At 35.9% G+C, this 25,654-nt stretch overlaps 3 protein-coding genes, 1 non-coding gene and 1 pseudogene across 4 annotated transcripts; 2 read left to right on the top strand and 3 right to left on the bottom strand.

The window, feature by feature from the left end:
* Positions 1-9,111: 9,111 nt before the first annotated feature.
* Positions 9,112-9,185, top strand: TRNAI-UAU. Its single transcript has one exon. It is a non-coding gene; the product is annotated as a tRNA-Ile (tRNA).
* Positions 9,186-9,381: 196 nt separating this feature from the next.
* On the bottom strand, positions 9,382-10,478 carry LOC120201602 (annotated as a pseudogene).
* Positions 10,479-11,290: 812 nt separating this feature from the next.
* Positions 11,291-13,623, bottom strand: LOC120201653 (F-box protein At1g10780-like). The gene is made up of 4 exons (XM_039202225.1): positions 13,458-13,623; positions 12,155-12,899; positions 11,767-12,047; positions 11,291-11,663 (listed from the first exon to the last, which is right to left on the bottom strand). The coding sequence occupies exons 2-4, from the start codon at positions 12,894-12,896 to the stop codon at positions 11,427-11,429; spliced, it is 1,260 nt and encodes a 419-aa protein (XP_039058156.1). The 5' UTR covers positions 12,897-12,899; positions 13,458-13,623; the 3' UTR covers positions 11,291-11,426.
* A 2,601-nt stretch (positions 13,624-16,224) lies between these two features.
* LOC120201601 (YDG domain-containing protein At5g47160-like) lies at positions 16,225-17,106 on the top strand. Its single transcript, XM_039202186.1, has one exon. The coding sequence runs from the start codon at positions 16,225-16,227 to the stop codon at positions 17,104-17,106; it is 882 nt and encodes a 293-aa protein (XP_039058117.1).
* Positions 17,107-24,371: 7,265 nt separating this feature from the next.
* On the bottom strand, positions 24,372-24,915 carry LOC120201644 (chemocyanin-like). Its single transcript, XM_039202216.1, has 2 exons — positions 24,699-24,915; positions 24,372-24,586 (listed from the first exon to the last, which is right to left on the bottom strand). The coding sequence occupies exons 1-2, from the start codon at positions 24,892-24,894 to the stop codon at positions 24,372-24,374; spliced, it is 411 nt and encodes a 136-aa protein (XP_039058147.1). The 5' UTR covers positions 24,895-24,915.
* Between the last annotated feature and the right edge of the window lie 739 nt (positions 24,916-25,654).

The following is a 25,654-nucleotide window of genomic DNA, read 5'->3' as shown; positions in this document are numbered from 1 at the left end:
CTGTCTTAGATCAGCAATCAACATTGCAAATGCAGTAGTTCAAAAGGAAGAAAATATTGAACTACTGCAAGAGGTATTCAACTTACTTTAATATGAACCTTCGTAAGTTCAGATGAAAATAAAATAGAAAAAACATAATGCACATACACATATGTATATATACTTCTAGCTGAAATATAGCAAATCTCAAAACCAGTAGAGGGCAGGCATCCTCTACTGTGGGGTCCAGTGGTTGACAGTTTCAACAAGAAGTTAGCAGGTTGGAAGGCACCCTCACTTTCTTTGGCAGGGAGGTTGGTATTAATTAAATATGTCTTATGCTCGCTTCCTACATATTATTTGTCATTGTTTAAGGTCCCGGATTCGGTCTACAAGTCACTAAATTCAATCATGTCCAACTTTTTATGGGGCGGAGGAAATGGAAAAAACAAGATGCATTGGGTGGGCTGGTCCACTGTGTGTAAACCGAAATTCGAAGGTGGGCTAGGGGTTCCGAACATCAACATGGTAAATAGAGCACTTTTAGAAAAATGGTCTTGGAGATTTGCAAACGAAAGGAAGGCGGATTGGAGGAAATTGATATGTTCTAAATACAATTTAGACTCTACTTTACTGTTGTTTGATAGTAAGGTAACGCCAAAATTTTCTTGGATATAGAGATCTTTGGTGAACAATCATTTCAGAAAAGACCCTACTGGTTGTAAAATCAGAAACAACTACAGAATTCTGGTTGGTGATGGGAGTATCATTCGTTTTTGGCAAGATGTTTGGGCAAAGGAACAACCATTAATGACCATTTTTCCAAAATTGTTTTCCATTTCAGTAAACAAGGCTAGGAAATTATCAGAGTTTGATGAATTTAGTTCAGGCGGCTGGTTTTGGGATATACAATTGAGAAGGGAATTGAATGATTGGGAATATGAGCAGTGGTCTAATTTAATGACAATCATTTCAAACTTTTCCCTTTCAGTTGACTCATTTGATGGGTTGGTCTGGAAGGGCACTGGAGAGGGGTATTTACTGACAAATATTGTGTTACTCAGTGTTATTTAGGGACATCAAGTTCGGAAGAGGTTCACTTCTGGAAAAATGTTATTTGGAGGGGATTGCTGCCTCCAAGAGTAGAGACATTTGTCTAGCAAGTTATTTTACAGAAGCTGGCAATTAAGTCAGTTCCGGTTAACAGAGGTATAAAGGGTATAGATGATTTGTTGTGTCCTCTGTGCAAACAGATTGATGAGACACCCTCACATTTGTTTTTTAGTTGTTCGGTGGTTTGGACAATTTGGAATAAATTCTTGAGGTTATAGAATATTCAATTTGTCTTTCATGTTGATGCTAAAATATTTCTCCTAGCATGGGCTGATTTGAGGATTAATTCTCTCATATGGTCATTCATTTCAGGGGTTATCCTATGGACCATTTGGAAATTTAGGAATTATGTTGTGTTTGATGGAGGGAAGGTGGATCAAGCTGAACTTTTCTTCTTAGCTAGGTTCAGATTAGCTTCATGGTACTTAGCAAAGTACAAACAGGTTTCAATATCTAAGGATTTGCTTATTTCTAATCCTTCCTTAGGGGATTCCTGTTTTCCTTTCTCTAAACCGGTTACAACAGTGATTAAATGGTCTTCTTCTCCAAAGGGATTCATTAAATTAAATGTAGATGCTGCTACTACTACTGATTGGAAGAAAAGTGGGCTAGGTGGCGTTTTGAAATATGACTATGGTTCAATCATAGAATCTTTTAAAGAGTCAAAACTCAGCAGGTCCTGGGCCTCCTACTTTGATGGAATTGAAAGCTATTCTCAAGGGCTTATCTTTCTTTCACTCTATTCGACACAGGTTCAAGGATCGCCTAATCATTGAGAGTGATTGCAGGGTGGCTGTTGACTGGGTTAAGGATTCTGTTTCTTGCCCAAATGTTTATGCTCCCATTGTTAAAGATATTATTGAGAAAATTAGAGTTTTTAATGTGTTATTAGATGGGTTAATAGGGAAGCTAATGTAGAGGCAGATACTCTAGCTAAGGCTGGAATTGGTTGATTCTCATGTTGTTTTTAAGGGTTGTAACTATTTAGATTGTCGATCTCCTTTAAGGAGCTTAGGGTTTGTATTCTTATGTTATAATCTTATTATTAATGAAATCTTAGGCACTATTTTCCTCTTTCCGCTGATTAAGGAACTTTTCCGAGTTCCATTAATCATGAAGGGTTTTTTAATGAGGCCTGTTATTCCTATAAAAAAGAAGAAGAACAAAGAAGGAATAAGAAATCCACTTACATGCATCAGATAGTGATGGACCAGAAATTGAACGAAAAGCTGCAACCAGTGGTAGCCAAAGTCCATACAGACAAGCCAACTACAATAAGTCCAAATCGATTAACACTGCAAAAAAATTATAAATAAAGACAATCTGTTGTCACCATGATCATTGCAAACAAAACATATTGAACCTGAATCATAAAACCTGAAACTTGTTATATCTCAAATAACTTATATGGAAAATTGTGGTCCTTGAAGATCATATTCATGCTGATTAGACCATATCAGACTAAAATGAATATGAGCACATAACAGGTAAACACCATGGAAGCAACATTTATCTGACATATGCATTTAAAATTGGTTTAAAAAAAGTAATTAGTTATGGTCTTTACTGTTAGGAAATAAACCGAGTACGAGTAATTTTCCTATAACCAGATTAGTGAGAATGCGAAATAAAAGCGAAAAAATAATACCCGAAATTGATAACGAAGTTCAGCCAATTGTGCTTACGTCTTCGGGCTGCTGCAGATCTTTTACTAAGAGAAAATTTACAGGTGTTTACACAACACACTTGAGAGAGAACTAGAAGATTTTGGGATGATTTTGAAGCTAAATGAGCTAGGGTATTTATACTTGAAACTTAGGGACTAATCTTTGTAAATACCCTAAAGTTCAATGATTCAATTTTGTAATTAACCCTATTACAAAATATTAAAAAAAATAAGCAGCCCCCCCACTTGATTTTGGAAGCAGTCGCCGGCTGCTTTTGGCCTTCTTTGACCAACAATCTCCCACTTGAAGATTGATTTCAATCTGTCTTCACACCTCGATCGATGCAGCAGCATTTCTAGTCTTGTTATTCTAGCATGCCAACTGAAGTTGAACACAACTTCAGTTTGTCCGTGGTCACCGTCTTTGTCAACATATCTGCCGGATTTTGAGCTCCACTGATCTTTTCAAGTTTCAAAAATCCCATCTTCCAGAAGAGACCAGATAAAATGATATCTCAATTGTATGTGCTTCGTCCTGGAATGAAAAGACGGATTCTTTGCTAGATGGATAACACTTTGACTGTCGCAATACAAGACATTGTTTTCTTGTTTCTTGCCTAACTCTTCCAAGAAACTTTGGAGCCAAACCATCTCCTTGCTGGCTTCCGTAACAGCGACATATTCTGCTTCAGTTGTGGAGAGAGCAACTATCTTCTGTAGTTGAGAAACCCAACTCACTGCGGTTCCTCTTAGAGTATAGACATACCCTGTAGTGCTTCTTATGATGTCGACATTTCCAACTAAGTCAGCATCTACATAGCCTGTCAATATCGTATCTCCACCTTTGAAACAAAGTGCTTTGTTTGTGATACCCCGCAGATATCTGAGGATCCATTTGACTGCTTCCCAGTGTACCTTGCCCGGATTATTCATGTACCTGCTAACAGCTACCACTGCATGAGCAATATCTGGTCTGGTACAAACCATGGCATACATCAGACTTCTAATTGCTGAGGCATACGGCACCTTCACCATGTGTGCACGTTCTTCCTCCGTCTTTGGTGATTGGTCTTTGGAGAGTCTGAAATGAACACCTAATGATGTACTTACTGGTTTAGCATCTTGCATGTTGAACCTGGAGAGTACTTTGTTGATGTACTCAGCCTGTGATAACATCAAAGTCCCCGACTTTATGTTTCTTTTGATCCTCATCCCAAGAATCTGCTTTGCAGCGCCCAGATCCTTCATAGCAAACTGCTTCGATAATTTTTGCTTCAAGTTTATAATCTCTTGCATATCTGAGCCTGCAACGAGCATGTCATCAACGTACAATAATAAAATAATGAAGCTGGTATCGAACCTCTTGATGTAGCAACAATGATCTGCTTGGCATCTGGTAAAACCACTGCTACTCATGAAACTATCAAACTTCTTGTACCACTGTCTAGGAGCTTGTTTTAAACCATACAAGCTCTTCTTCAACCTGCATACCAGGTTTTTCTTGTCTGCCTCTATGAAGCCTTCTGGTTGTCTCATATAGATTTCTTCCTCCAAATCACCATGAAGGAAAGCTGTCTTTACATCTAACTGCTCAAGATGTAAATTCTCTGCAGCTACAATTTTCAACACCAGTCTGATTGTTGACAGTTTTACGACTGGAGAGAAAATTTCATTGTAGTCAATACATTCTTTTTGCTGAAAACCTTTGACTACCAATCTTGCTTTGTAGCGTTTGCTCCCATCGTGCTCTTCTTTGATCCTGTAAATCCACTTGTTATGGAGCGCTCTCTTGCCTGGTGGTAATTCAGCTACTTCCCACGTCTGATTTGACATAAGCGAGTCTCTCATCTTTCATTGAAGACTCCCACTTGACTGAATCCTCCACCTGAATTGTTTCATCATAACACTCTGGTTCACCATTGTCAGTCAGCAACAAGTAGTGCAAAGAAGGCGAATACCGTTGGGTTGGTTTAGGAATTCTAGAGGAGCGTCTCAGTTCTGGTGTGACTGGTTCTTCCTCTTGAACTGCTTCAGGACTGATCTGAACATCATTTCCAGAAATCTCCTCGAACTCAGCAAATTCCTTTATTTCAGCTTCGTTATTACTTGATTCTGCGGTTGACCTGTCTTTGTACATCACATTTTCATTGAAAATGACATCTCTGCTTCTGATGATCTTTCGATTTTCGTAGTCCCAAAACCGGTAACCGAACTCATCACCACCGTAACCAACAAAGACGCATTTGTTGGACTTGGGATCAAGTTTACTTCTTTCAGCAGAGTTTATGTGTACATAAGAAATACAACCAAACACTCTTAAGTGTGAAAGGTTTATTTCTTTCTTGCTCCAAGCTTCCTCTGGTATTCCGCCATCCAAAGGAACTGAGGGTCCACGGTTGATCAGGTAAGCTGCAGTGTTGATAGCTTCAGCCCATAGAAATTTGGGCAATCCGACATGTATCCTCATGCTTCTGGCACGTTCATTCAGAGTTCTGTTCATGCGCTCTGCTATGTCATTCTGCTGCGGTGTTATGGGAATTGTTGTCTCCATCTTGATCCCATTGTTTGCACAGAAATCTCTGAATCTACTGTCTTTGTACTCTCCTCCATTGTCAGACCTCAACCGCTTGACTTTCAAACCAGTCTCATTTTCCACCATGACCTTCCATTTTCTGAAGGTATCAAAGACTTATGATTTCTTCTTCAGAAAATAAACCCACACCTTCCTTGTTGAATCATCGATGAAGGTGACATAATATAGTGAGCCTGCAAGAGATGGAACTGGGGATGGTCCCCATACATCAGTATGAACCAACTCTAACCTTTCTGCCTTGGGTGTCTTGCCAATCTTTGCAAAACTGACTTTCTTTTGTTTGCCAAAGATGCAATCCTCGCATAGTCCGACATCTACATTCTTTAGATCCGGCAGCTTCCCTTTTGACAGAAGTATCTTCACTCCTTTCTCGCTCATATGGCCAAGCCTTTGGTGCCATAGGTTTGATTTTCCATCAGCATCTGCTACTGCAATGATATTCTCTAAATTTGAGGTTACATAGAGAGTACCAGTCTTCTTACCACGAGCAATGACGAGTGCTTCTTTGGTAATCTTCCATTCACAGCCTGAAAAGGTTGTGCTATATCCTTCTCCATCAAGCTGTTCAACAGAAATCAGATTTCTTTTGAGGCTAGGAATATGTCTCACTCCTGTCAACTTCCAAGTGGTCTGGTTTGGCAGCTTTTGTCGGATGTCTCCTTTTCCGACGATCTTTAAGGTTTCATCATCAGCAAGATGAAACTTCCTAAAATCACCATTGACATAGTTCTCCATGATTTCTTGGCATGGGGTGGAGTGGAAAGATTTCCTTGAATCCAAGATCCATGATTCAATCAGACTGTTGACGCTTAGAATCATGGCATCACCTGTCTCCTCTGTCACGTTGGTAGATTCATGTGCGCCAGTATTTTTCTTCGGTGCTCGGTAATCTCTTTTGAAGTGACCCTTCTTGCCGCAATTATAACAGGTAAAATCTTTATTTACTGTTCTTGATTTTCCCCGTCTGGATTTGGATCTGCCACAATTTGAATTTCTTTCTGAAGTTCTCCCTCTAGACTCCGTGTGCAAGGCTGAGGAGGTTGATGCTTCACCCGATTCTCTCCGTCGAATTTCTTCGCTCAGTACCAGATCCCGAACATCGTCGAATTTTAATTTGATGTTTCCCAACGAACTGCTGACTGCTGTAACAGTAGCATTCCAACTGTCTGGTAGAGATGATAAGAGAATTAAAGCTCGAACTTCATCATCGAATTCAATTTCCACTGAACTCAACTGGGTTGTGATTGTGTTGAGTTCATTTAGGTGTTGTGCCACCGATGCCCCTTCCGTCATCCGCAAATTGAATAATCGCCTCATCAAATGAACTTTGTTTGAGGCTGATGGCTTCTCATACATACTGGAGAGAGCCGCCATAAGACCCGCCGTGGTCTTTTCCTTTGCTATGTTGAAAGCAACATTGCGGGATAACATCAGTCGGATAACTCCGAGGGCTTGTCTGTCGAGAAGAGCCCAGTCTTCATTCTTCATGCCCTCTGGTTGCTTTCCTAAAAGAGGTTGATATAGATTTTTCTGGTACAGAAAATCTTCAATCTGCATCTTCCAAAAGCCAAAGTCCGCACCATCGAACTTTTTAATTTTCACCTTCCTTTCGTCTGCAGCCATCGCTCCCACTCGAATCTGGCTTCGTTTGGATCGTTTCTGACAATTTCTGCGAACCGCCGTGTATTAGAACACCTCCGTCGACAAACTCGTATCGCCGACCGAATTTCACTATTCACGAAATTCACTATTCACGTGAATAGTAATGAATAGTAACCTCGCAGAAAATTGACAAAATTCACAACCAAAATCTCTGATTACCAGTTGTTAGGAAATAAACCGAGTACGAGTAATTTCCCTATAACCAGATTAGTGAGAATGCGAAATAAAAACGGAAAAATAATATCCGAAATTGATAACGGAGTTCAGCCAATTGTGCTTACGTCTCCGGGCTGCTGCAGATCTTTTACTAAGGGAAAATTTACAGGTGTTTACACAACACACTTGAGAGAGAACTATAAGATTTTGGGATGATTTTGAAGCTAAATGAGCTAGGGTATTTATAGTTGAAACTTAGGGACTAATCTTTATAAATACCCTAAAGTTCAATGATTCAATTTTGTAATTAACCCTATTACAAAATATTAAAAAAATAAGCAGCCCCCCACTTGATTTTGGAAGCAGCCGCCGGCTGCTTCTTTGACCAACATTTACCCACAAAGATTTAAGTAATTCTCATTTGGCACAAGCACATGTACGTACTGAAAAAACATTACATCAAGAATGAAGCTTATTTTCAACATTAAAAGATGAACAAGAAAAGTATAACCAAACCAAATGGTTGGAACTTAAAAACATATGAGACTTATACGTGGATGTTTGCCCCATGTTTATACAATATATGCATATATGTCTTTCTTTAATGAATTACTAGACTATTAAAGCTCCTTACCTCTTTGATAATGATGCAAATATGGGAGAAACCACAAGAAATCCAACCATAAATGATAGAACTCCATCTTCAAAATTGTTCAAGTTGAATTCACCCCTATAGAGAACAATCAACCGGAATAATCCAAAGAGTTCAAAGGTCTCAAAATGTAACTGGCATGGCATTTACATCTCAATCATGCATATAGAGGCATAAAACATATATTAGTTGGTACTGTAGTTCTTTTCCAAGTATACATGTCTACATTGAACCAAAACTAATTCACTCTTCCGATCTAATGCTTAAAAAATCACATACTATGAATTCCCTAATTTCTGTTTGCAACAAACTAATCTCTCAACAGATTCCTGTCTCTACATCTAGGGGAAAATGAAACAAAATTAACGACAAATCGAAAGGTATTTACAACTGTTTCCCCATCCAACAATACAATCTAATAAGGAAAAAAAATAGGATCTCCAATTCTTACTGTATTCCATTACCAGAAATGCATGTACCACTCGATGTGCAAGTTATAAGACTCCCATTGAAACCATTGCTTGCTATTGCTCCTCGATCCACATAATTTAACAAGTTTATAACACAAAAGATACCTAGCAACCTGAAAAAAGTAAAAAAACCACAATGTGCAAAGCACCACTATAATTTCCATGCATCGCCTGCAAAATCAGCTTATAAATCCCAATTTTTGCATAATCATAGCCATGAGATATAACTATTGGATTTAAAAAGAAACTCAAAATGCCACTCAACTTTTATGCTCATCCCTAACAACATATAGCATATTACATTATCAAGTGCAGTAGTCTATGACAACCAACAAAGAACATCTTTTCCTTTCCTAGTCATAACATAAACTGTATACTTGCATAAAGTTTTTGTCCTAAACAACTGAAAATTTTAAACATCCAAAATCAATGATAACAAGGAAAAAAAATCTTTTGGGAGAGAAAAAAAAGAGAAATAATAATAATAAGATACCTTTGGGGCGTAAACCAGGAAGGATGTCTAGCTGATAACGGCACTAAATTCCCTGCCATGTCTGTCTACAACAAAGCCTAATTTGGTTCTGCAGAAGAAGCTGTAATTCTCCTTCTTGTTGTTTCATTAACTTATAATAGCAGGTGGCCTGCTATTGATATTCATAGATCTTTTATCATTTGTGACTGGCCTCTGAAGGGTAGTTAATATTAAAATAAGGAAGGTAGGTGAAACAGCTTACGTTAGCTCTAACCTCTATCAGGTTTATAAAAGTTGTTTAATAATTGTATTTACCAAAAAAATATTTAAGACCTCTATATTAAACGTGCTCCCGTAGCTCAGTTGGTTAGAGCGTTGGTCTTATGAGCCGAAGGTCGCGAGTTCGAGCCTCGCCGGGAGCAGTAATATTTATTAAAACCAAGTCCTTTTTATGCCTCGGTTCAACTATTTTGTGAATGATACATGGTTTTCTTCAAAAGGATTTTCCAAAGTGCAGTTCTCGTAGTTTTCAAGTGAATAGCCTAACGGTAATATACTCAGCTGACAACAATCTGCTGCACTTACATTTCACATTTTCACTTCAATATTCAGAAACAGAATCAAATGAATGAGTCTTTTTACACATTTGAATGTTAAACCTATGAATCATAGATGAATTCCTCAACCCCATTTTTCGACCCTCTTCTCCGACTTCTACACATTCATCTCCCATAAAAAAATAGCTTAGAGGCAGCAATTTACAAACAGCCAACTCCCACTGATCTCCAAGAGACCGACCAGTCTTATGGCGTTTGCAGAAGAATAAGCTTGTCATCATCCAAGGTGAATACTTAAACAACTTTATAAGCTCTTCACATTTCATCATCCTGTCTCAAAGCTACTATTGATTAGCTGCACCAGTATATCCACCCATGTACCAGGGACACCAGTTAGGCACCAGTGCATGCAGTCCTGGCCCCAGATCGACAAGGCATCCTTCTGTCCTAACCAAATTGCTGGATGGCCATCTGCTCTGAACTTGTTCAAATGTGTCATATCATCAAGCACCTTAATATCTGTGCCTTGCACTGCCTTTCTAATTAGATTGTTAAGTGTCCTTTCTTCTTTATTCACTCCATCGTCGCTTGGATCGAACCACAAGTCAAGCTGTCCAATAGTAACTTTGGATGAATGGCTATGCAAGGGATGCCAATGAAGTTCAAAAGGACTAAAATAGGCTAACTGAACTAAATGGAGTATTAAGTATTAACCAAGATTGAACAACATTGCGGTTGAAGAAGAGATAAAAATTATGAATAGATACCTGGTATTCTTCAAGGGGTCTGTCAAACAAGCAACTACCGTTTCGATTCCACTTGCCGTCATAAAAATGTCTCAGCGACTGCAACCGCCAGAACTCGAGGGTGTTCTTAAGAACCTCCTTTTTAATGTTGTGAACCATATTTTCAAGAAACCACTTGAAAACCATAAAAATTAGTAACTTACCAATGGCGAGTGTTGAAAACAAGAACATCATAGAGGCAAGCGAGGCTGCTCCATTCATCTGCAGCAATATCGAAATCCACTCGGTATACTCCTTTTCCTTCATCTTGAGCAGAAACCGCAGATTGTTTCGGCTTCCACCTTTTTCCGTAAAGCACAAGCTTTTGAAACATAAAACTAAGGCAGACCAATGAAACGACATAAGAATCCATATTGGGAAAATAGTTGCAAGTCATAGCATTGGAAAATATAAACGCGACACGTGTCGGATAACGATTTTTTTTAAACGGTTGTTACGTCATAAATACTTTAGATATAGTTTGGACAATTATGTTTATATTAAGTTATTTTTTTAAAGTTTTTGTGTTCTTATTCAAACTCAATAAAATTAATTCTACTTGAACTATTCAATGGATAAACCGACATACGTAATAACTATATATTTATACTGGTAAATCTCGTGATAGCACTACAAAAAAAATATCATTTTTAGTGACTATTGGAGTGTGATGAAGAATCTCGTCCCAGGAAAATTATTTGTCATCAATGAAATATGTAGTCGTGACTTATTTTTATTTGGTCACTCTTTCAATAATGGTCAGGGACGTATTTAGGGGTGGGGATACCTAGGTTATGGCCAATGGAAATGCTTGGACCGCAGACCGATTCTGAATCAGACAACCGGGCTTGAGACAATGCTAGACATTGATGGCTTTCGGTCTTGAGCCTGCTTCATCATGCTTATTTCCTTATAGGGTGCTGAGTTTGAGATAGAGGAGTACAAATGAGGGCAGTGAGGACACGAACCGTCGTCATGTGGTTCTTCTGGTATCTGCATCACTGTTTCGAGTCTCCATGTATGGAACTTTAAGTGATTCTTCTAAAGGAAGATGCTTGTCTAAACGTCGATCACTAGATGAAATTCAAAAACCTGCTCTCTCTTATATAAATGGGTTCTTTCAACATTTGCTAACATAAAGCCGAAACCAGATAAAGGCCAATCATCAATTCAGGTGATTGACAAACAGAAGGTCAAGATACCTAACAATAGAGATGAAATTAGAAACATCAAAAGTATCTTCAAGAGAATCATCATGAAGCAATAATCTAATCAAACCGTCTTATATTAGCCAGTCAAAATTCTTCAGTCTTGTAAAGTTTTATTCGATTTGAACTATTTTGCGGTTCATAAACCTAAGCCTGCATATCTCATCGAAGAAATCATCTGTGCTGCTATGGTTGCTCTTCATTTGAAGAATCCTTATTACCATCTTCTTCAAGTTTTTCCCATGCTTCAAAAGGGACTCCAGAGTGCTCATTTTCTGTTCAGCGTTCAGTGGTGATCTTACTTGGACTACAACTTCCTCTAGGCATGGAATCACAAAGCTCTGTTCTACCTGCAAACACAAATTTTCACTTATAAGTAACAATCTTGAAAGTATATAATTAGGCCAAAGAGTGGGATCATAGTACTGCTTTGCCTATGATATTATAGATTACATTTTTCAGGCTGTTTTTCTGGCAAAGAGCAGCAAACATGGCTCCATGAATATCAAACTTCTGCAGCTTGGGATGGCTATTAAAAAAATCAACAAAGTCGACTTCTGGAAAGGGCAAAAGGGACTCCAAATCTCCCGTGAATTCAACCTTCATGTAGAGATGCTTCACCTCACTAGACCACTCTAACATTTTGCTTATTGCATCCCAACACCATTGGACACCCCTCATTGATAAGGATTCAAGGGCCGAAAGCTTCCCAAAGTCTACCATGTATATTCTGCCTAAATTCATCACAAAGCAAAACGGTAGGTAAATATTGAGTTCAAGTTGCTCCTAGTTCCTAAACGAAAATGGAAAAGCATACTAGACACATATGAGGAATAGTTACCAGCATTGTTAGCAATCGAAAGCTTCCTCAGGCATGTTGTCTCGCGAACTCGAATCCAACTACAACCTTGCACCTCAAGGAGTTCGATTTTCGGACAAGTGAGAGAAAGGGAGCAGTTCCCCAAGCCATAAAAGTCCAGCTTACACTGCTCTAAATACGGCAACGCAACTGAAAATGATCTAACCCCTTCACAACCAAGCAGTACTAAGTTAGTCAAGTTAGGGCAAGCCCTCAGTGCAACAGATAATGCAGGATCCTCCAACCTTGCTCCAACAATTTCAAGGCTTTCTAGGTTTTTAAAAACATCCCACTTGGGTGGATTAGCCATTAGCACACCCCAAAGCTTCAAAGACACCAAATTCTTGGCTGCACTAATGCAGTCCAATTTGGAAGGACTATCAATACAAGCCTGATAATCAGTAATATTATCCATTCTGAGCTCAAGATACTTGAGCGATGAATGCACCAGTGATAGCCATGAAGCAAGGCCTGAACTGGTGAATGAACTGTAAACAACAAGCTCCTCTAAACACACAATTTCCGAAAGCATTTTCCAGACAACCACATCAGGGTTATCATTGCCGGAGTAACCATCGAAGGAGTTGCGAGGAAAGTAGAGACTCTTAAGGTAAGGCAATGACTCTTTCCATCTCTTGGATACGCAATTGCAAACTGCAACATCTCGCGCATTGTTAAAGTGTGACAAAATGTACTGGACAATGGCATCAGGAAGAGAATCCATTCACTGAGAAATATCATCAAACACGTAACGGTCAATAATTACTGCAGAAACTGACACGATAAACCAATCCAAGGATAATCCATAACGAACTAAATACCAAATAAAACGAATTCGCAGACATTATTTAATTTTGAACCGAAACAGTTATTTGCTGGCTGCTAACATAAGCATTCAAGTAAATTAAAGTTTGGGTAACAACTAGATCAAAATTCGTAAGACAAAATTAAAGTTTGGGCAACAGTTAAATCATGCCCATGCCATATTACCCAGATTTGATACTATATTGTATCATGCAAAAATGAATTGAAACTTTCTGGTGATATCACCCAGAAACCAAGAAAAAAAAGATTAGCATTGCATACAAATATACTCGAATGCATGAAACACGAAGAACCCAGTTAAGATATGAACATTTCAAGTTAAACACACAACGTAATTCAAGTAAACGATATGTAGCTCATAAATTTGGACCATTAAAAGCTTCAAAATTACAATCAAATTTAAACATATGAAACCAACAAAGAGATAAAACAAAATGGGGAAGAAAGGATGTAGCCTTACAGTGAGGGAAAAAATATGAAGAGATGGCGATGAAGAAACAGATCTGAGAGAAGATCTACTTTGAAATTTGAAGAGAGACAAAGAGAGACGAGGAGAGAAAAGGAGGAAGAATATATATAAAAAAAAGTATATAGAGACAGAGTGGCGCGCCTGGAAGGAGGCTCAAGTGTTTTTTCAATTTTTAAAAACTTTGAGAGAGAGGGATTTTCATGTTTCGTTTTTTAATTAAGTTTTATTGTTACTGCATGGGTTTTCAAAATTTCGAATTTTTTGACCGTTCAACAACGGCCCATTTAGTAAAATGCTTTGATCCGTATCAAAGAATAAAGTTTTTTCCTTTTTACTGCAGTAAAAACGATACGTGGGCTTTTTACCCTCCTTAAAAATATTTATGGATAAAATTATAGGTCTAATGCCTTTTAATGGAAGTTGTTATTGTGAAAAAAAGGTAAAACTATTAATTCCACTACTTATCTTTGATTGTGTTCCTGTTTTGGGTCATTAAACTTTTAAAAAATTCTATTTAATCACTCAACTTTCAGTTTATTCCTGTTTTAGTCACTCAAATGCTAAATAAAAAGCAATAGAATTGCATGGTCGGCATAATGTTAATATTTAATGCTTTTGTTTAAAATGTGGAACAGTGGAAGTCATTTTTTTTTTTTTAAACAAGAAAGATATTATTATTATTGTTGGTATTTTTATTATTATCGTATGTTTGATAGTTTTCGACGATGTGGTTACATAGATTTTATTACCCCTCGATGTTCCTGTTTTTTTATTTTGGATATTCGACGACAGTAACAATGTCGAAGTAGTAATAAAATGTTTAGGATTTAGGATTCTAATGCAGTTAATTTTTTAGATTTTAGAGAAAATTTGGGAATTTTTTAATAAATAATTTTAATTTTTAAACAAAATTTTAAAAAAAATTATAAATCCATCACATGCCACGTTTTGAGTGGTTAACATTTTTTTAATAGTTGTGACAGACCATATACTTAAAATGGTAATAGAGAAAACGTTGGATACTTAATTTAATGTAAAAAACTTTAAACGCTTAAAAGGAATAATAGATATATAATTTAATCAATAGTAGTAATATTATAAATATACTAAACAAAATATAATAATATTTTTTAAAAAATAAATCAAATCGAAGATTTTTTACCTTATTAAACTTATTTAGATTTCCTCCTAAAAGTCCACCAATTTATTTTTAGTTCAAATCTTTTTTTTTTTAAGTTAATTTTATAAGATCGAGTTAAAATTCTTTAAAATTATCGATCATCTCTTTGTATTTGTTTTGAGGTTTTTCAAAGTAAAAAAATATTATTTTTTTAAAAAAAATATTTAAATTTAAATTCATACAATATAAGATAATATAAATTTTTTTAATAATTGAGTAATTAATGAAAAAATCTTTGCTTTCATTGTTTTTCAAGTTTGTTCTTTTTCGACTTCACTCATTATTATTTATTATATCTTTTGATGCTTTCAAGAATTTTTCTAAAAATATTAATTTTAAAATTAGAGAAAACTGTATAAAAAATCTTCCCAAATTTTAGAAATTCTTAAAATATAAATTTTCTATAAAATATTTTAAAAAATTCCAAAGTCAAGAAAAATAATATTCAAAGTAAAAAATTAAGAAAAAAAATTAAGTATTAACTTAATTTTTTAAGAAGTATTAAAATATATTAACGATCAATGCAAAATAAATTTATTTTAGTTTCAATAATTGATACCGCATTTATAATAATTGAAGATTAATAGCTGTTATTCGTGTAATTTGTCTGTGTAATTACCAAAGCATATCTCACTCACTCATCACCGTCCATTCTCAAATCACAGTGGAGTGGAAAACATTATTAACCACCATCGCACCATAACCAACGGTTCTGCATAACTGCATTATTTCTTTTTAACACTGAAATCCCAAAGTTTCAATCCAGTTTCCCCCATTGTTGCAAAAACTTTTGCAGGTAACTTGTTTTGCTTTTGTTTTCTTTCTTCCTTTTTGGATGCTAAAGCAGAAGCCTTTGCCATTGAAGCTTTCTTTCTAAACCTTGTTTATGGTTCCATTTTCTGCATGCTTATTTTTGTTGCGGAATACGGTTATTGGGTATAGTAAAATCGTAATTGATAATTTGAGAAAATAAAGATGAGGGTAAATAATACATAAATTTTACGTGAAAAATCCCTAAATAATATAGGATAAAAACAACGGGCAAAGATAGAATAATTTCACTATAAGAAAATAGGAATTACAACTTCTCTTGATCTAATAAGGAGAAAAAATAACAATTCTCTCTTGATAAAAATGAGAAAACAACTCTCAAGAAAACTCTCTAAATTTTCTAGTATTAGGAGAAAGCTAGAATGATTTGAGATGGTTTTGAAGCTAAATTGATTATGATATTTATAGTTGAAACTTAAAGACTAATTTTAAAAATATCCTAAAGTACAGACACTAGATAAAAAAAAATTCCATTTACTTTTCAACCAGCTGCCAAATGTAGACCGACTCAGCCGTGAATCTTGAAAATCAATTTTGCAGTAAAATTGGACCATTGTAAGCTGAAAACTTTGACCATTCTAAGATGAAAATTTTGACTTTTCAACATATTTTTGCCTTACACTTTGCATCTTTAGCTTTCTTTCTTTTTTTTCTTCAAGAAATCACTAGCTTTGCATGTTATTTTTGCGGGTTTCGGCTTGTTTACTTGTTCTTTTGGGGTGGTTTCGTGGTGCAACAGGACTAATCATGGTGGGATCGCGTCCGAAACCTGTAAAAGAGGGATCTTTTTCAAAGCCAAAGCAAGCGAAACACGTCTGCAAAAATGTGCGTCTCTTTAAGGTTCATCGTCTCCAAGAGATTTGTTCTGAAAAAGAGAGAACTTTTGTTCCAGAATGGTATAAGGATCGTGAAAATATCAATGGAGCTCTGAAAATTTTCAGAAGATTACTGGTGAACAAGCAGGAGCGGGACATGATCGCACAGAAACATGGGTTGAGCCCAGAAGGTATTAAATGTAACGGCATATGGCTTCATATAAGAGTAGCAAAACTCATGCAAGTTTTGGGTAAATGGGTTAACACCACCAGGCAAATAGGATGTGTTGGCGGAATCGAAATCGGCCATGAATTTCACTGGAGGGGCGAGTTGTCCATTGTTGGGCTTCACAACAACTTCCACAGGGGGATCAATGTTATAACATCCGTGTTCGGCAAAACCTGGGCTACGAGCATTGTCGATTCGGGTCGTTTCGATAATGCTAGAGTTTCTTCCGACGAGTTCACTTACTGCGGTGAAGGCGACAACCCTTGCTACGGAAAGCGAAACAAACACAAAGATCAAAAGCTCGATGGACGAAACCTAGCTTTGATCAATAATATGAATGACAAAAAGCCTGTGAGGGTTATACGGATGTATACCAGCAACGTTCGTGCCAATGATTCCGGCTACAAGTTTGTTTATGAAGGGTTGTACCGAGTGATTGGATACGAGAAAAGGAGAGGGGAATTTGGTAAGTATGTTTACGAGTTCAAACTGGTTAAGCTGGAGGATTGTCGACAATATGATTCGAAATGGAAGATGGATGTTCGAGCTCGCAGGCATCAATGGATAATGGAAAATGATCAATGAACAATTGGAACATTAGGCATGTTTCTTTGTGAAATCCTAGAGGATTCATTTACCTTTTTTAGCCAAGTAAAATGGTATGGCTCAGTTCATCAGTTGTTTTAGATTTTGATTATGTAAACTTCTTTTTTATCTAATTACATACTTGACTTTGATTTTAAAGTCAACTTGGTATTTACATTTTCAAGTAAAGATGCAAATAGAGACTAATTACCTACATTATTTGTTATAATAAGTTTCATTTTTAATTAATGATCCTATTAAATATATGTAATAATATTTTATGAATCAAATACGTATAAAATTATACTCTTTTTTTATAATTATGATTATTTTGTGATATTAAACGATTAGTTTCTTGCGTTAATGATTGTAAAAAATATTTTTATTATGTGTTTAGTTTATAACTTTGATCTTAAACCTTCATATATTTTATATTTTTAATAAAACTAACAACTCTTATTAAAAAATTTATAATTATAAAACAATTTATAATTATCATATAATCACATTTTGTTATAAAATATGTGGATTTAGGATTTGATAGCGGATGTGTATGAACCGAGAAACAATAGACACACCGACTTGTAGGGGTGTTTATTCGGTTAATTCGGTGGCCGAACCGACCGAACTATCATTTTCGAATCAACCGAACTTTTTTTTTCTTTAACAGTTAACCGAACCGAATTTTTTTCGAAAATATTAATCGAACCAAATAAATTTCGGTTAATTCGGTTAATTTTCGAATTAACCGAAATTTTTTAGAATTTTAGAATTTAATATTTTTTTAATTAAAAATAATAATTTACAATTAGTTTTAATAATATCTAATTATAAATAATATCTAATTAATTTGATTCAAACATTTTGCATTTAGTTTTGATATTATTTTAATTAATTAATATTGATTTGGATTTTAAATGGATTTTAAATGGATTAGGCCTCTTAATATAATTATATTTAAAGGTTAATTCGGTTAAACCGAATTAACCATTAAAATCGATTAACCGTTAACCGAATTTTAAAAAAATCCTTAACCGTTATCCTATCGAATTAATTCGGTATCCGATCGAATTAATCGAACTAATTCAATTCGATCGATTAATTCGGTTAAAATCGAATTTTGAACACCCCTACCGACCTGTCAGCTCATCTCCGTTAAAAAACCAAAGCATGTCTCACTCAATCATCACCGTCCATTCTGAAATCACTCCCATTTCAACATTATTAACCAACATCACACCATAACCGAAGGTGCTGATTATTTCTTTCGACACTGAAATCCCAGAGTTTCAATCCATTTTCCTCCATTGTTGCAAAAACTTTTCCAGCTAATTTTTCTTTTACTTCTTTTGCACCTGTCCTGTTTCTTCCTTTTTCGATACTAAAGCTGACGCCTCTGCCATTGAAGATTTCTTCATCGAAAATAATAAAAGACGTTGCTACAAACGTCTTCGTGTATACTATGTTAGAATGACACACTTTTATTATACGTGATTGAAAATAATATCATTCTAGGAACTAATGTTGTTTGTATGCCATTTTGACAATAAAAGTTGATATAAGTATTATTTAATTGAAATTATTAATTTTCTTAAGCCTAGTGCTTTTAAAATAGGTATAATGTGATAAAATATTCATAATATTTGAGTAAATAATTATAGGACTGATCATCGTCTTGTCTTGTGCACCACCTGTGTAGCCAGCCTTGCTCCACTTCTTATCGTAATTGTTCATCTCTCCTCCGTAGCCGCTTGAACCACCGCCAGGTAAATAAATACCGAAGTTCCTCTTATCTTTTTGACCCTTCAAACTTAGAAATCTTTAATCCCTTAAATTTATGGATGGTTTGAGGCCTAAGGGTTTTGTTTATGAGAGGTGATAATCAAAGCGGTAAAGTAACAAAAAAACAACACGTAAAAAGGATTTTGGTCGGTTGATTTTTAAGAGATAAGACCTAGTACGCCTGATTACACGGTGTTGATGAGTCAAAAGATGGTGTGATTTTCATGCCGCTGCTACTTCCTTTTAGTTTATTTCTGATGATCCGAACAAAATTTGCAGCCAATGCAAAGGAACATCTGGGTAGTTGAAGATCCTTTAGGTTCTACTCAAAGCATGACACTTGTTATCAGGTTTTAAATCCGACCATCCATCAGTATTATCACCGAGTAGGAAGAATCCTCGGACCAGCCACGCTCAAACTCTGTTTTAGGGGCTTGAATGTTTTATTTGTGGATGATGACAATGTAAAACGTATTGTGACTGGAAAGCTTCTTGAGGAGTTGGGATGTATTTTTTCTGTTGTGTCATCTAAATTCAAATGCTTGAGTGTTATCGGTGTTATGTTTGGCTTGAAAGTTGACAAAGTTTAAAGTTGTCAAAGTTAAAAGTTGACAAAGTTGAAAGTTGATAAAGTTGAAATTTTTAGTTGGTAGCCAACTTATTAGAAATTTCATCTTGATTGGTAGTCAATTTATTGAAAAATTCATCTTTAGTAGGTGACCAACTTTAAACATGAGAATTTTATCTTTAGTCCTTAAAATATTAGGTTATTTATAAGTTTAGTCCTTAAAACTCAACTATAAATAGACCGAAGTATTTTATTAGAAATCATCCCAAAAATAAATTCTCTCTTCCCTTTGTTTTCTTCATTCTCTCACTTTAGGAATTCTAAAGAATTCTATTTGTTGTAATATTTTGTTGATAGCAAAGTTATCATCAGGTGTGGTACCCGAAGAGTAAACGATATTCTTGTCGAACCTCGTAAATTTAGTATGTTCTCTCATTTATTGTTCTTTATTCGATTTTTCCATTGTATTTCAATATTCTATAATTTGACGAATTTGTCTGTTGTACAACCTTTAGTGATTTTGATATTGATATTTTAAATCAATTTTAAAACTACATTTATATGAAAAATAACTAAATTTTCCCAACAATCGGGTCGACATCATCTCCATTCTAAATCGTCATTTTGGAGTTTTAAATGCCCAATTTGGATGGATTGTTGTCATAACTGCAAGTATGTATCAAAATATCTGGAAAAATGTGTGCAGACCGGAATGAACAAAGTTATTCAAAAACCACCGGAATGAACAAAGTTATCCAAAAACCGGTGCTATTACAAGCAAAAAGGACAAAGATGCTAAAAAGCTTGAAGATGATCTTTATTTAGGGGATAATGCGAATGGGGAGAAATTGGTCGAAACCATTGGTTTTAAAATATGCCCTAGTGTGCAAAATGGCTATGGTTTTCTTCACATTCTCTCTCTTAATTTCATCTTAGATTGATTTCTTATAATGAAATATAAATGGATTTTGGATTTGATAGGAGATGCGTAGGAACCAAGAAATAATAGACAAACCTTACTCTCAATAACTATGGACGTGACAGCCCATCTCAGTTAACAAGGGGATGCGTATGAACCAAGAAACACCTGACAAACCCTACGCCGTTCACTGTGGACGTGATAGCCCATCTCGGTTAACAAAACCAAAGCGTATCTCATTAAATCATCACCGTCCATTCTCAAATCACTCCCATTTCAACATTATAAACCACCATCACACAACGGCCAAACGTGCTTGCACTAATTATTTCTTAACTCTGAAATCCCAAAGTTTCTATCCAGTTTCCTCCTTTGTTTCAAAAACTATTCCAGGTAATTTTTCTTTTACTAATTTTGCTTTTGTTTTCTTTCTTCCTTTTTGGATACTAAAGTTGAAGCCTTTGCCATTGAAGCTTTCTTTATGAGCCTTGATTATTTTATTTGTTTATATGGTTCCATTTTTTGCATGGTTAATTTTGCCTTGCAGTTTTAATCTTTCCGTCTCTTTAGTATTTACCTTTGTTTTAGGTTTTCAGGCATTCTTTTCTTCAAGTAATCATTAGCTTTGCATGTTATTTTTTTTGGGTTTTGGTTTGTTTATTTATCCTTTGGTGTTGCAATGGAATCATTGGTTCTTTTTGGTGTAATGTCTCGCGAGGTCCTTTTTGTTACTGCTTGGGTTTTCAAAACTTCGATTTTTTTGCAACCTTGGTCATTCTCATTCTAATTTTCACCCATCATTGAGCAATATCAAACATCAGGAATATGGCTGCACGAGACGGTCGACTCTCACTCCTGTTCGTCCGTAACACCACCGTGCCGCAGACTGCCGGCTCAGACTTGGCCGCCGACTTGGGCAGCGGTGAAGTTGCGAAGGGTTTTACATCAGAGAATCGGGTTGAGAGAAACCGGATCTCCCACACCTGCTTGAAACTGTACAACACCAGCAATCCCGCTTCTAGTGCTCAGATTGCTCAGATATGTGCATACTACCTTTCTGCTGTTATGACATTATTCCCAGGGATAAGGCCGATTGCTAAGGGCACTTTTAGGGATATGTGTGTTGAAATCACAATCTTTGAAGGAGTTCAAGCTTGTATCACGCAATGTGGCCTTGAAGTCCTCGAAGATGTTCCAGAATCAAAACTACTAGTCATGATTGCACAAGCTTTGCTAATCTTATATAAGAAAATATCGATAGTCAGAGCTGTGTCAACTATATGCGCAACATATACAGGGCTCTAGTTGCTGCAGCAGACTTTGATGAGAGGCAAGATAATGATCGATGTGAGGTGGTCATAAACGCTAAAATTGTCAGCATGATAAGGATCAGTTTATCCCCATTTCTGCACCTCAAAGCAGGCATCTTAAACATGATCATTAGTAACAAGAATGCTGGTGGGGCTGTTGGATCGGTCATGAGTTACTTGGCCGGTATATTAGAGTGGACCGAGATGGAAACCATAATGTTGATTTATGATAAACTTTTACGGCCAATATCTCCGGTTTTATACGATCCACGGGTTGCTATTGAGATACTCTACTTATCTGAGGCTTTCAAGGTCATCCTCAACACTGCCCTTCCTCCTTATTTCAAGATCCCCTTCCCCTATTACGTAACAAGAATCATGGAGAGGTCGAAATTCTCGATACTGTTGGCTGTTGCTCAGACTATCAGAGCAAACAGGTATATGTGTTGGGCAGTTTGTAACTAGGAGTAGGACCACCTCTGAGAATCCAGTACTGGTTGCTGAACTGGTGGGAATGCATCGTGCATCCACCGTGATTGCCAACATGGCCGTGATTCCCAAGGAGATCAGCTTTTTGACAGTTTGATTTATCCTATGATCAAGGAAATGAAACTACCATCGGGCAGAAAACAGCAAACGATCAGGGAGCTGCATCATCAGCGCCTCCACCTGCAGGGTGAAATATATATCTACTTATCCAGCCACGTTTTGGGAGACTGTAGAAATATTTATCTACTTATCCAGCCACGTTTTGGAAGACTGTAGGAATATTTATCTACATATCAACTCTCCATATGAACTCTTAATGCCTCTTGTGTTTCATTTCATTTCCACTTTATGTTGACAGGTACTATTTTATCTTGCATTTCACCCCAAATGATCTTCACTTTTCTCCACTGCTGCTTAGTACCTGTAGGAATTATTGATGAAGATATCAGGGTAATAATCGAGATTGTTCAACAATTGACATCTGAGAAAATATATTCATAGCAATTCCACTGCTGCTTAGTATGGCCTGTACCACCAATCTGCTTAGTTAGTACAATAATGTAAAGCATAATAGTCGAGTGATGAGGTTGTCGGGTTTCCTTAGACAGGGATGCGGTAAGAAGGGTCGACCATTTTCAAGATGAACAGGTTTCCTGTATCACCTCTTGGTACCCTATTCAAAATTCAACCATCATGCAACATAAAAATCAGCCCCAGGGTTCCTAAAAGTAACGTGTTAGCTATTGTTATCATCTTCATTTCTTTCTCATCCACAAGTTTATAATCATGTCCATCGGATTCTTCGTGTTACTTAAAGTACTAGTCCCGACACTCGTATCTGACATGTATATACAGGAAACAAATTGCAAAAGTCCAGCTTATCCATGTCGGAGACTGCACCATCGGTCTGGATTGATTAAGTTTATGTTCTTAAATTTGTTTTCGATCTCAGGATGTTACCTCAGTTCTTCATCCAGATATGTAAGCTCCAACTCACCACGAGCGCTTTCGAGTGCCAACGGGTATCTGCAGATGGAGAAAAAATGAATAATACGATGGGATTTAGACAAAAAAAAATGTAATTGACGGGGCCAAGGAGGACTACTAAGACAGAAGATTCCATCCGCATATTTGTTTATTCGATCAATAGCCTCAGGATTGTTTATTTCCGCTCTATTTCCGCTCAATGGATATACTTAAAAGAGAAACAGGATTTTAGGTATCAAACTATCGGTTGATTCAAACGTTTCAACATACCAGACCTCCAATTTTGAAATAATCAAAATTTACAGCCACTTTTCTTGCATTAAGAGGGGTTAAATCTGCAGTGACCTGCGAAGCATAATAGTCAAATTCCACAATTTAATTAGATGACAATTAAGAAGAAAGTCAATATTTACTGATTTTCTTAATCATTTGATAAAAATAACTAGGTATGCAAATGACTAGAAACAAGAAATTCAAGCCAATGGTGGAACTGGAACAACTTGAGCATTACCTGGTTGAAGAAAGGGAAAAATTCCATTTATCACCGGGAACTGGGGTTGTTGACCGATTAAAGCCTTTGGTTTTGATGGGTTTTGTTAGCAAGTGAAAGCGATGGAGTGAAGAGCAAGCAAAGGAAAGCTTTGGGGATGGTGTTGAGATGGAAGAGGGTTGAGATGTGGTGAGAAATGTATGCAAGTTTGGAGACAATGCCATGGCTGACTCTCTTCAAAGCTCCCACTGGTCCAAGTTAGTGTTGAAAATGAAAAACTTCACACGTGCATTGTATTTTGCTGGGTTGAAACCGGGTTTTTGGGCAGCGCCCCTGTTCATAGATCGGGTGGCGACCTGATTTATTTTGGGGTGTATATAACCAGGTCTGATGATCCATTTTATTACTAAAAACTTATTTTATATTTGGGTAAACTACATGAACTATCATTGAAGTTTGAGTAAATTTCTCGATGATCTATTTTGAGCAACGATTTGTTCACTAACGTTATTGATTTATAATAAATTAATCATTCCATCATTAACGACAATGAATGAAATAACAAAATATTGACTTGACACATTAAATCAGTTGATTTGACACTGTTTAACCATGCAAGATAACAATTTTAACATATTTTGACTCGAGATATAGAATAAAATCGATTTGTTTTATTTATTTCATGGAAACGTAGACAAAAAGGAGATATATGTTTTGTAGTTAAAGTGAAGGTGGTGGTGCAGTGGCGTTGATGGCCAACTTCAACCCAGCTTGGCAAACAATAGGTCTACTGCAAATAAAATAATTGGCTCCAAACGCAAGTGTGATATTGTCATCCCCTGTGCTGAACTCTATGGATTTGTCGTTAACACTGCAATCGTCGTGTGCTTCTTGGTCCACTATTGAAACATCGATTCCAGAACCATATACGAACTCTGCAAATAAAATCAACCAAACATATCACTCTTAATGTTAATGATAAAATTTTGATTGTAACGGTTATAAGCGGTTCACCCTTTCTGATTAATGGTGTAACTCATTACGTACCTAGAACGTCGCCAGCATGGAAATCCTTCCCTTTAGCCCAGCCTTCCATGCTGATCACCGGATCCCAACCATCCTCATCTCCGACCATGTAATGGACCGGCGTATACGAATGAATGGCCTCATATTGAAGCTGAAACACCATCAAAAATACCATTACTGGGATTAGGACAGAGCTTCCTCTAATTGCCATTCTCATTTTCCTGCACAATACTCTCCTATGAAAGCAAAAAATAAGGCATATTTATAGAGGATGAAAAGAATCACGAATATTATGGTACATTCATCTTCGGAAAATTAATTAATTTTTCCTTCATATTCTAAGGTATATATGTAAAATACCAAATTATGTTTTTTTTTGTGAAATTAATAAGGAAATTAATAAGGAAGAAATTGTGTACATTTTTATCAATAATATATAGGATTTTACAAGATTGTTTTAATTGGGGATTCGCAATCGTACGATTCCGGTGAGTGAAAAGATCACTTTCCTAAGTCGAAAATGGTAAAGCGAAAATGCTAGGAAAATAAATAAATTGACAAATATAAATCTTCTATTACCTAAAACAAATAAATTAAGCTGTACCAGGAGTTAATCGAATATCAATTTAATAAAAAATAAATAAAAATATTTTAAAAATATTAATTAATATTATTATAAAAATATTTCTATACATTTTTAAATAAATCAATTGAAAATCAAAATTTAGATATACACGCTATTAAAAAAAATAGATATACATATATTATTAATGGATTTAAATACAAAATCTTTACTATTAAAAAAGTTTAGATATACATGCTATTAAAAAAATTAGATATACATATATTATTAATATTATTATAAAAATATTTCTATATATTTTTAAATAAATCAATTGAAAAGCATTTTTTTGACCAAAAGTACTTTCGAAAAATACTTCCAAACCAAATAAATACTTGCCTTATTAATTTTCTTA

Source organism: Hibiscus syriacus, unplaced genomic scaffold (assembly GCF_006381635.1).
Source record: "Hibiscus syriacus cultivar Baekdansim isolate YM2019G1 unplaced genomic scaffold, ASM638163v2 tig00007895_pilon, whole genome shotgun sequence".
In the NCBI taxonomy this organism is placed as follows: domain Eukaryota; kingdom Viridiplantae; phylum Streptophyta; class Magnoliopsida; order Malvales; family Malvaceae; genus Hibiscus; species Hibiscus syriacus.
This window is presented reverse-complemented; position numbering and strand designations above follow the sequence as displayed.

What these genes read in the sequence shown, in the direction of transcription:
- LOC120201601 (XM_039202186.1), top strand. Translation starts at nt 16,225, where the DNA reads ATGGTGGGATCGCGTCCGAAACCTGTAAAAGAGGGATCTTTTTCAAAG.
- LOC120201653 (XM_039202225.1), bottom strand. Translation starts at nt 12,896, where the DNA reads ATGGATTCTCTTCCTGATGCCATTGTCCAGTACATTTTGTCACACTTT. An exon ending in TTCGATTGCTAACAATGCTG is followed by an intron (nt 12,048 to 12,154) that starts GTAACTATTCCT and finishes TGATGAATTTAG; the next exon opens with GCAGAATATACATGGTAGAC. An exon ending in AGAAAAACAGCCTGAAAAAT is followed by an intron (nt 11,664 to 11,766) that starts GTAATCTATAAT and finishes TTGTGTTTGCAG; the next exon opens with GTAGAACAGAGCTTTGTGAT.
- LOC120201644 (XM_039202216.1), bottom strand. Translation starts at nt 24,894, where the DNA reads ATGAGAATGGCAATTAGAGGAAGCTCTGTCCTAATCCCAGTAATGGTA. An exon ending in CCATGCTGGCGACGTTCTAG is followed by an intron (nt 24,587 to 24,698) that starts GTACGTAATGAG and finishes TTTTATTTGCAG; the next exon opens with AGTTCGTATATGGTTCTGGA.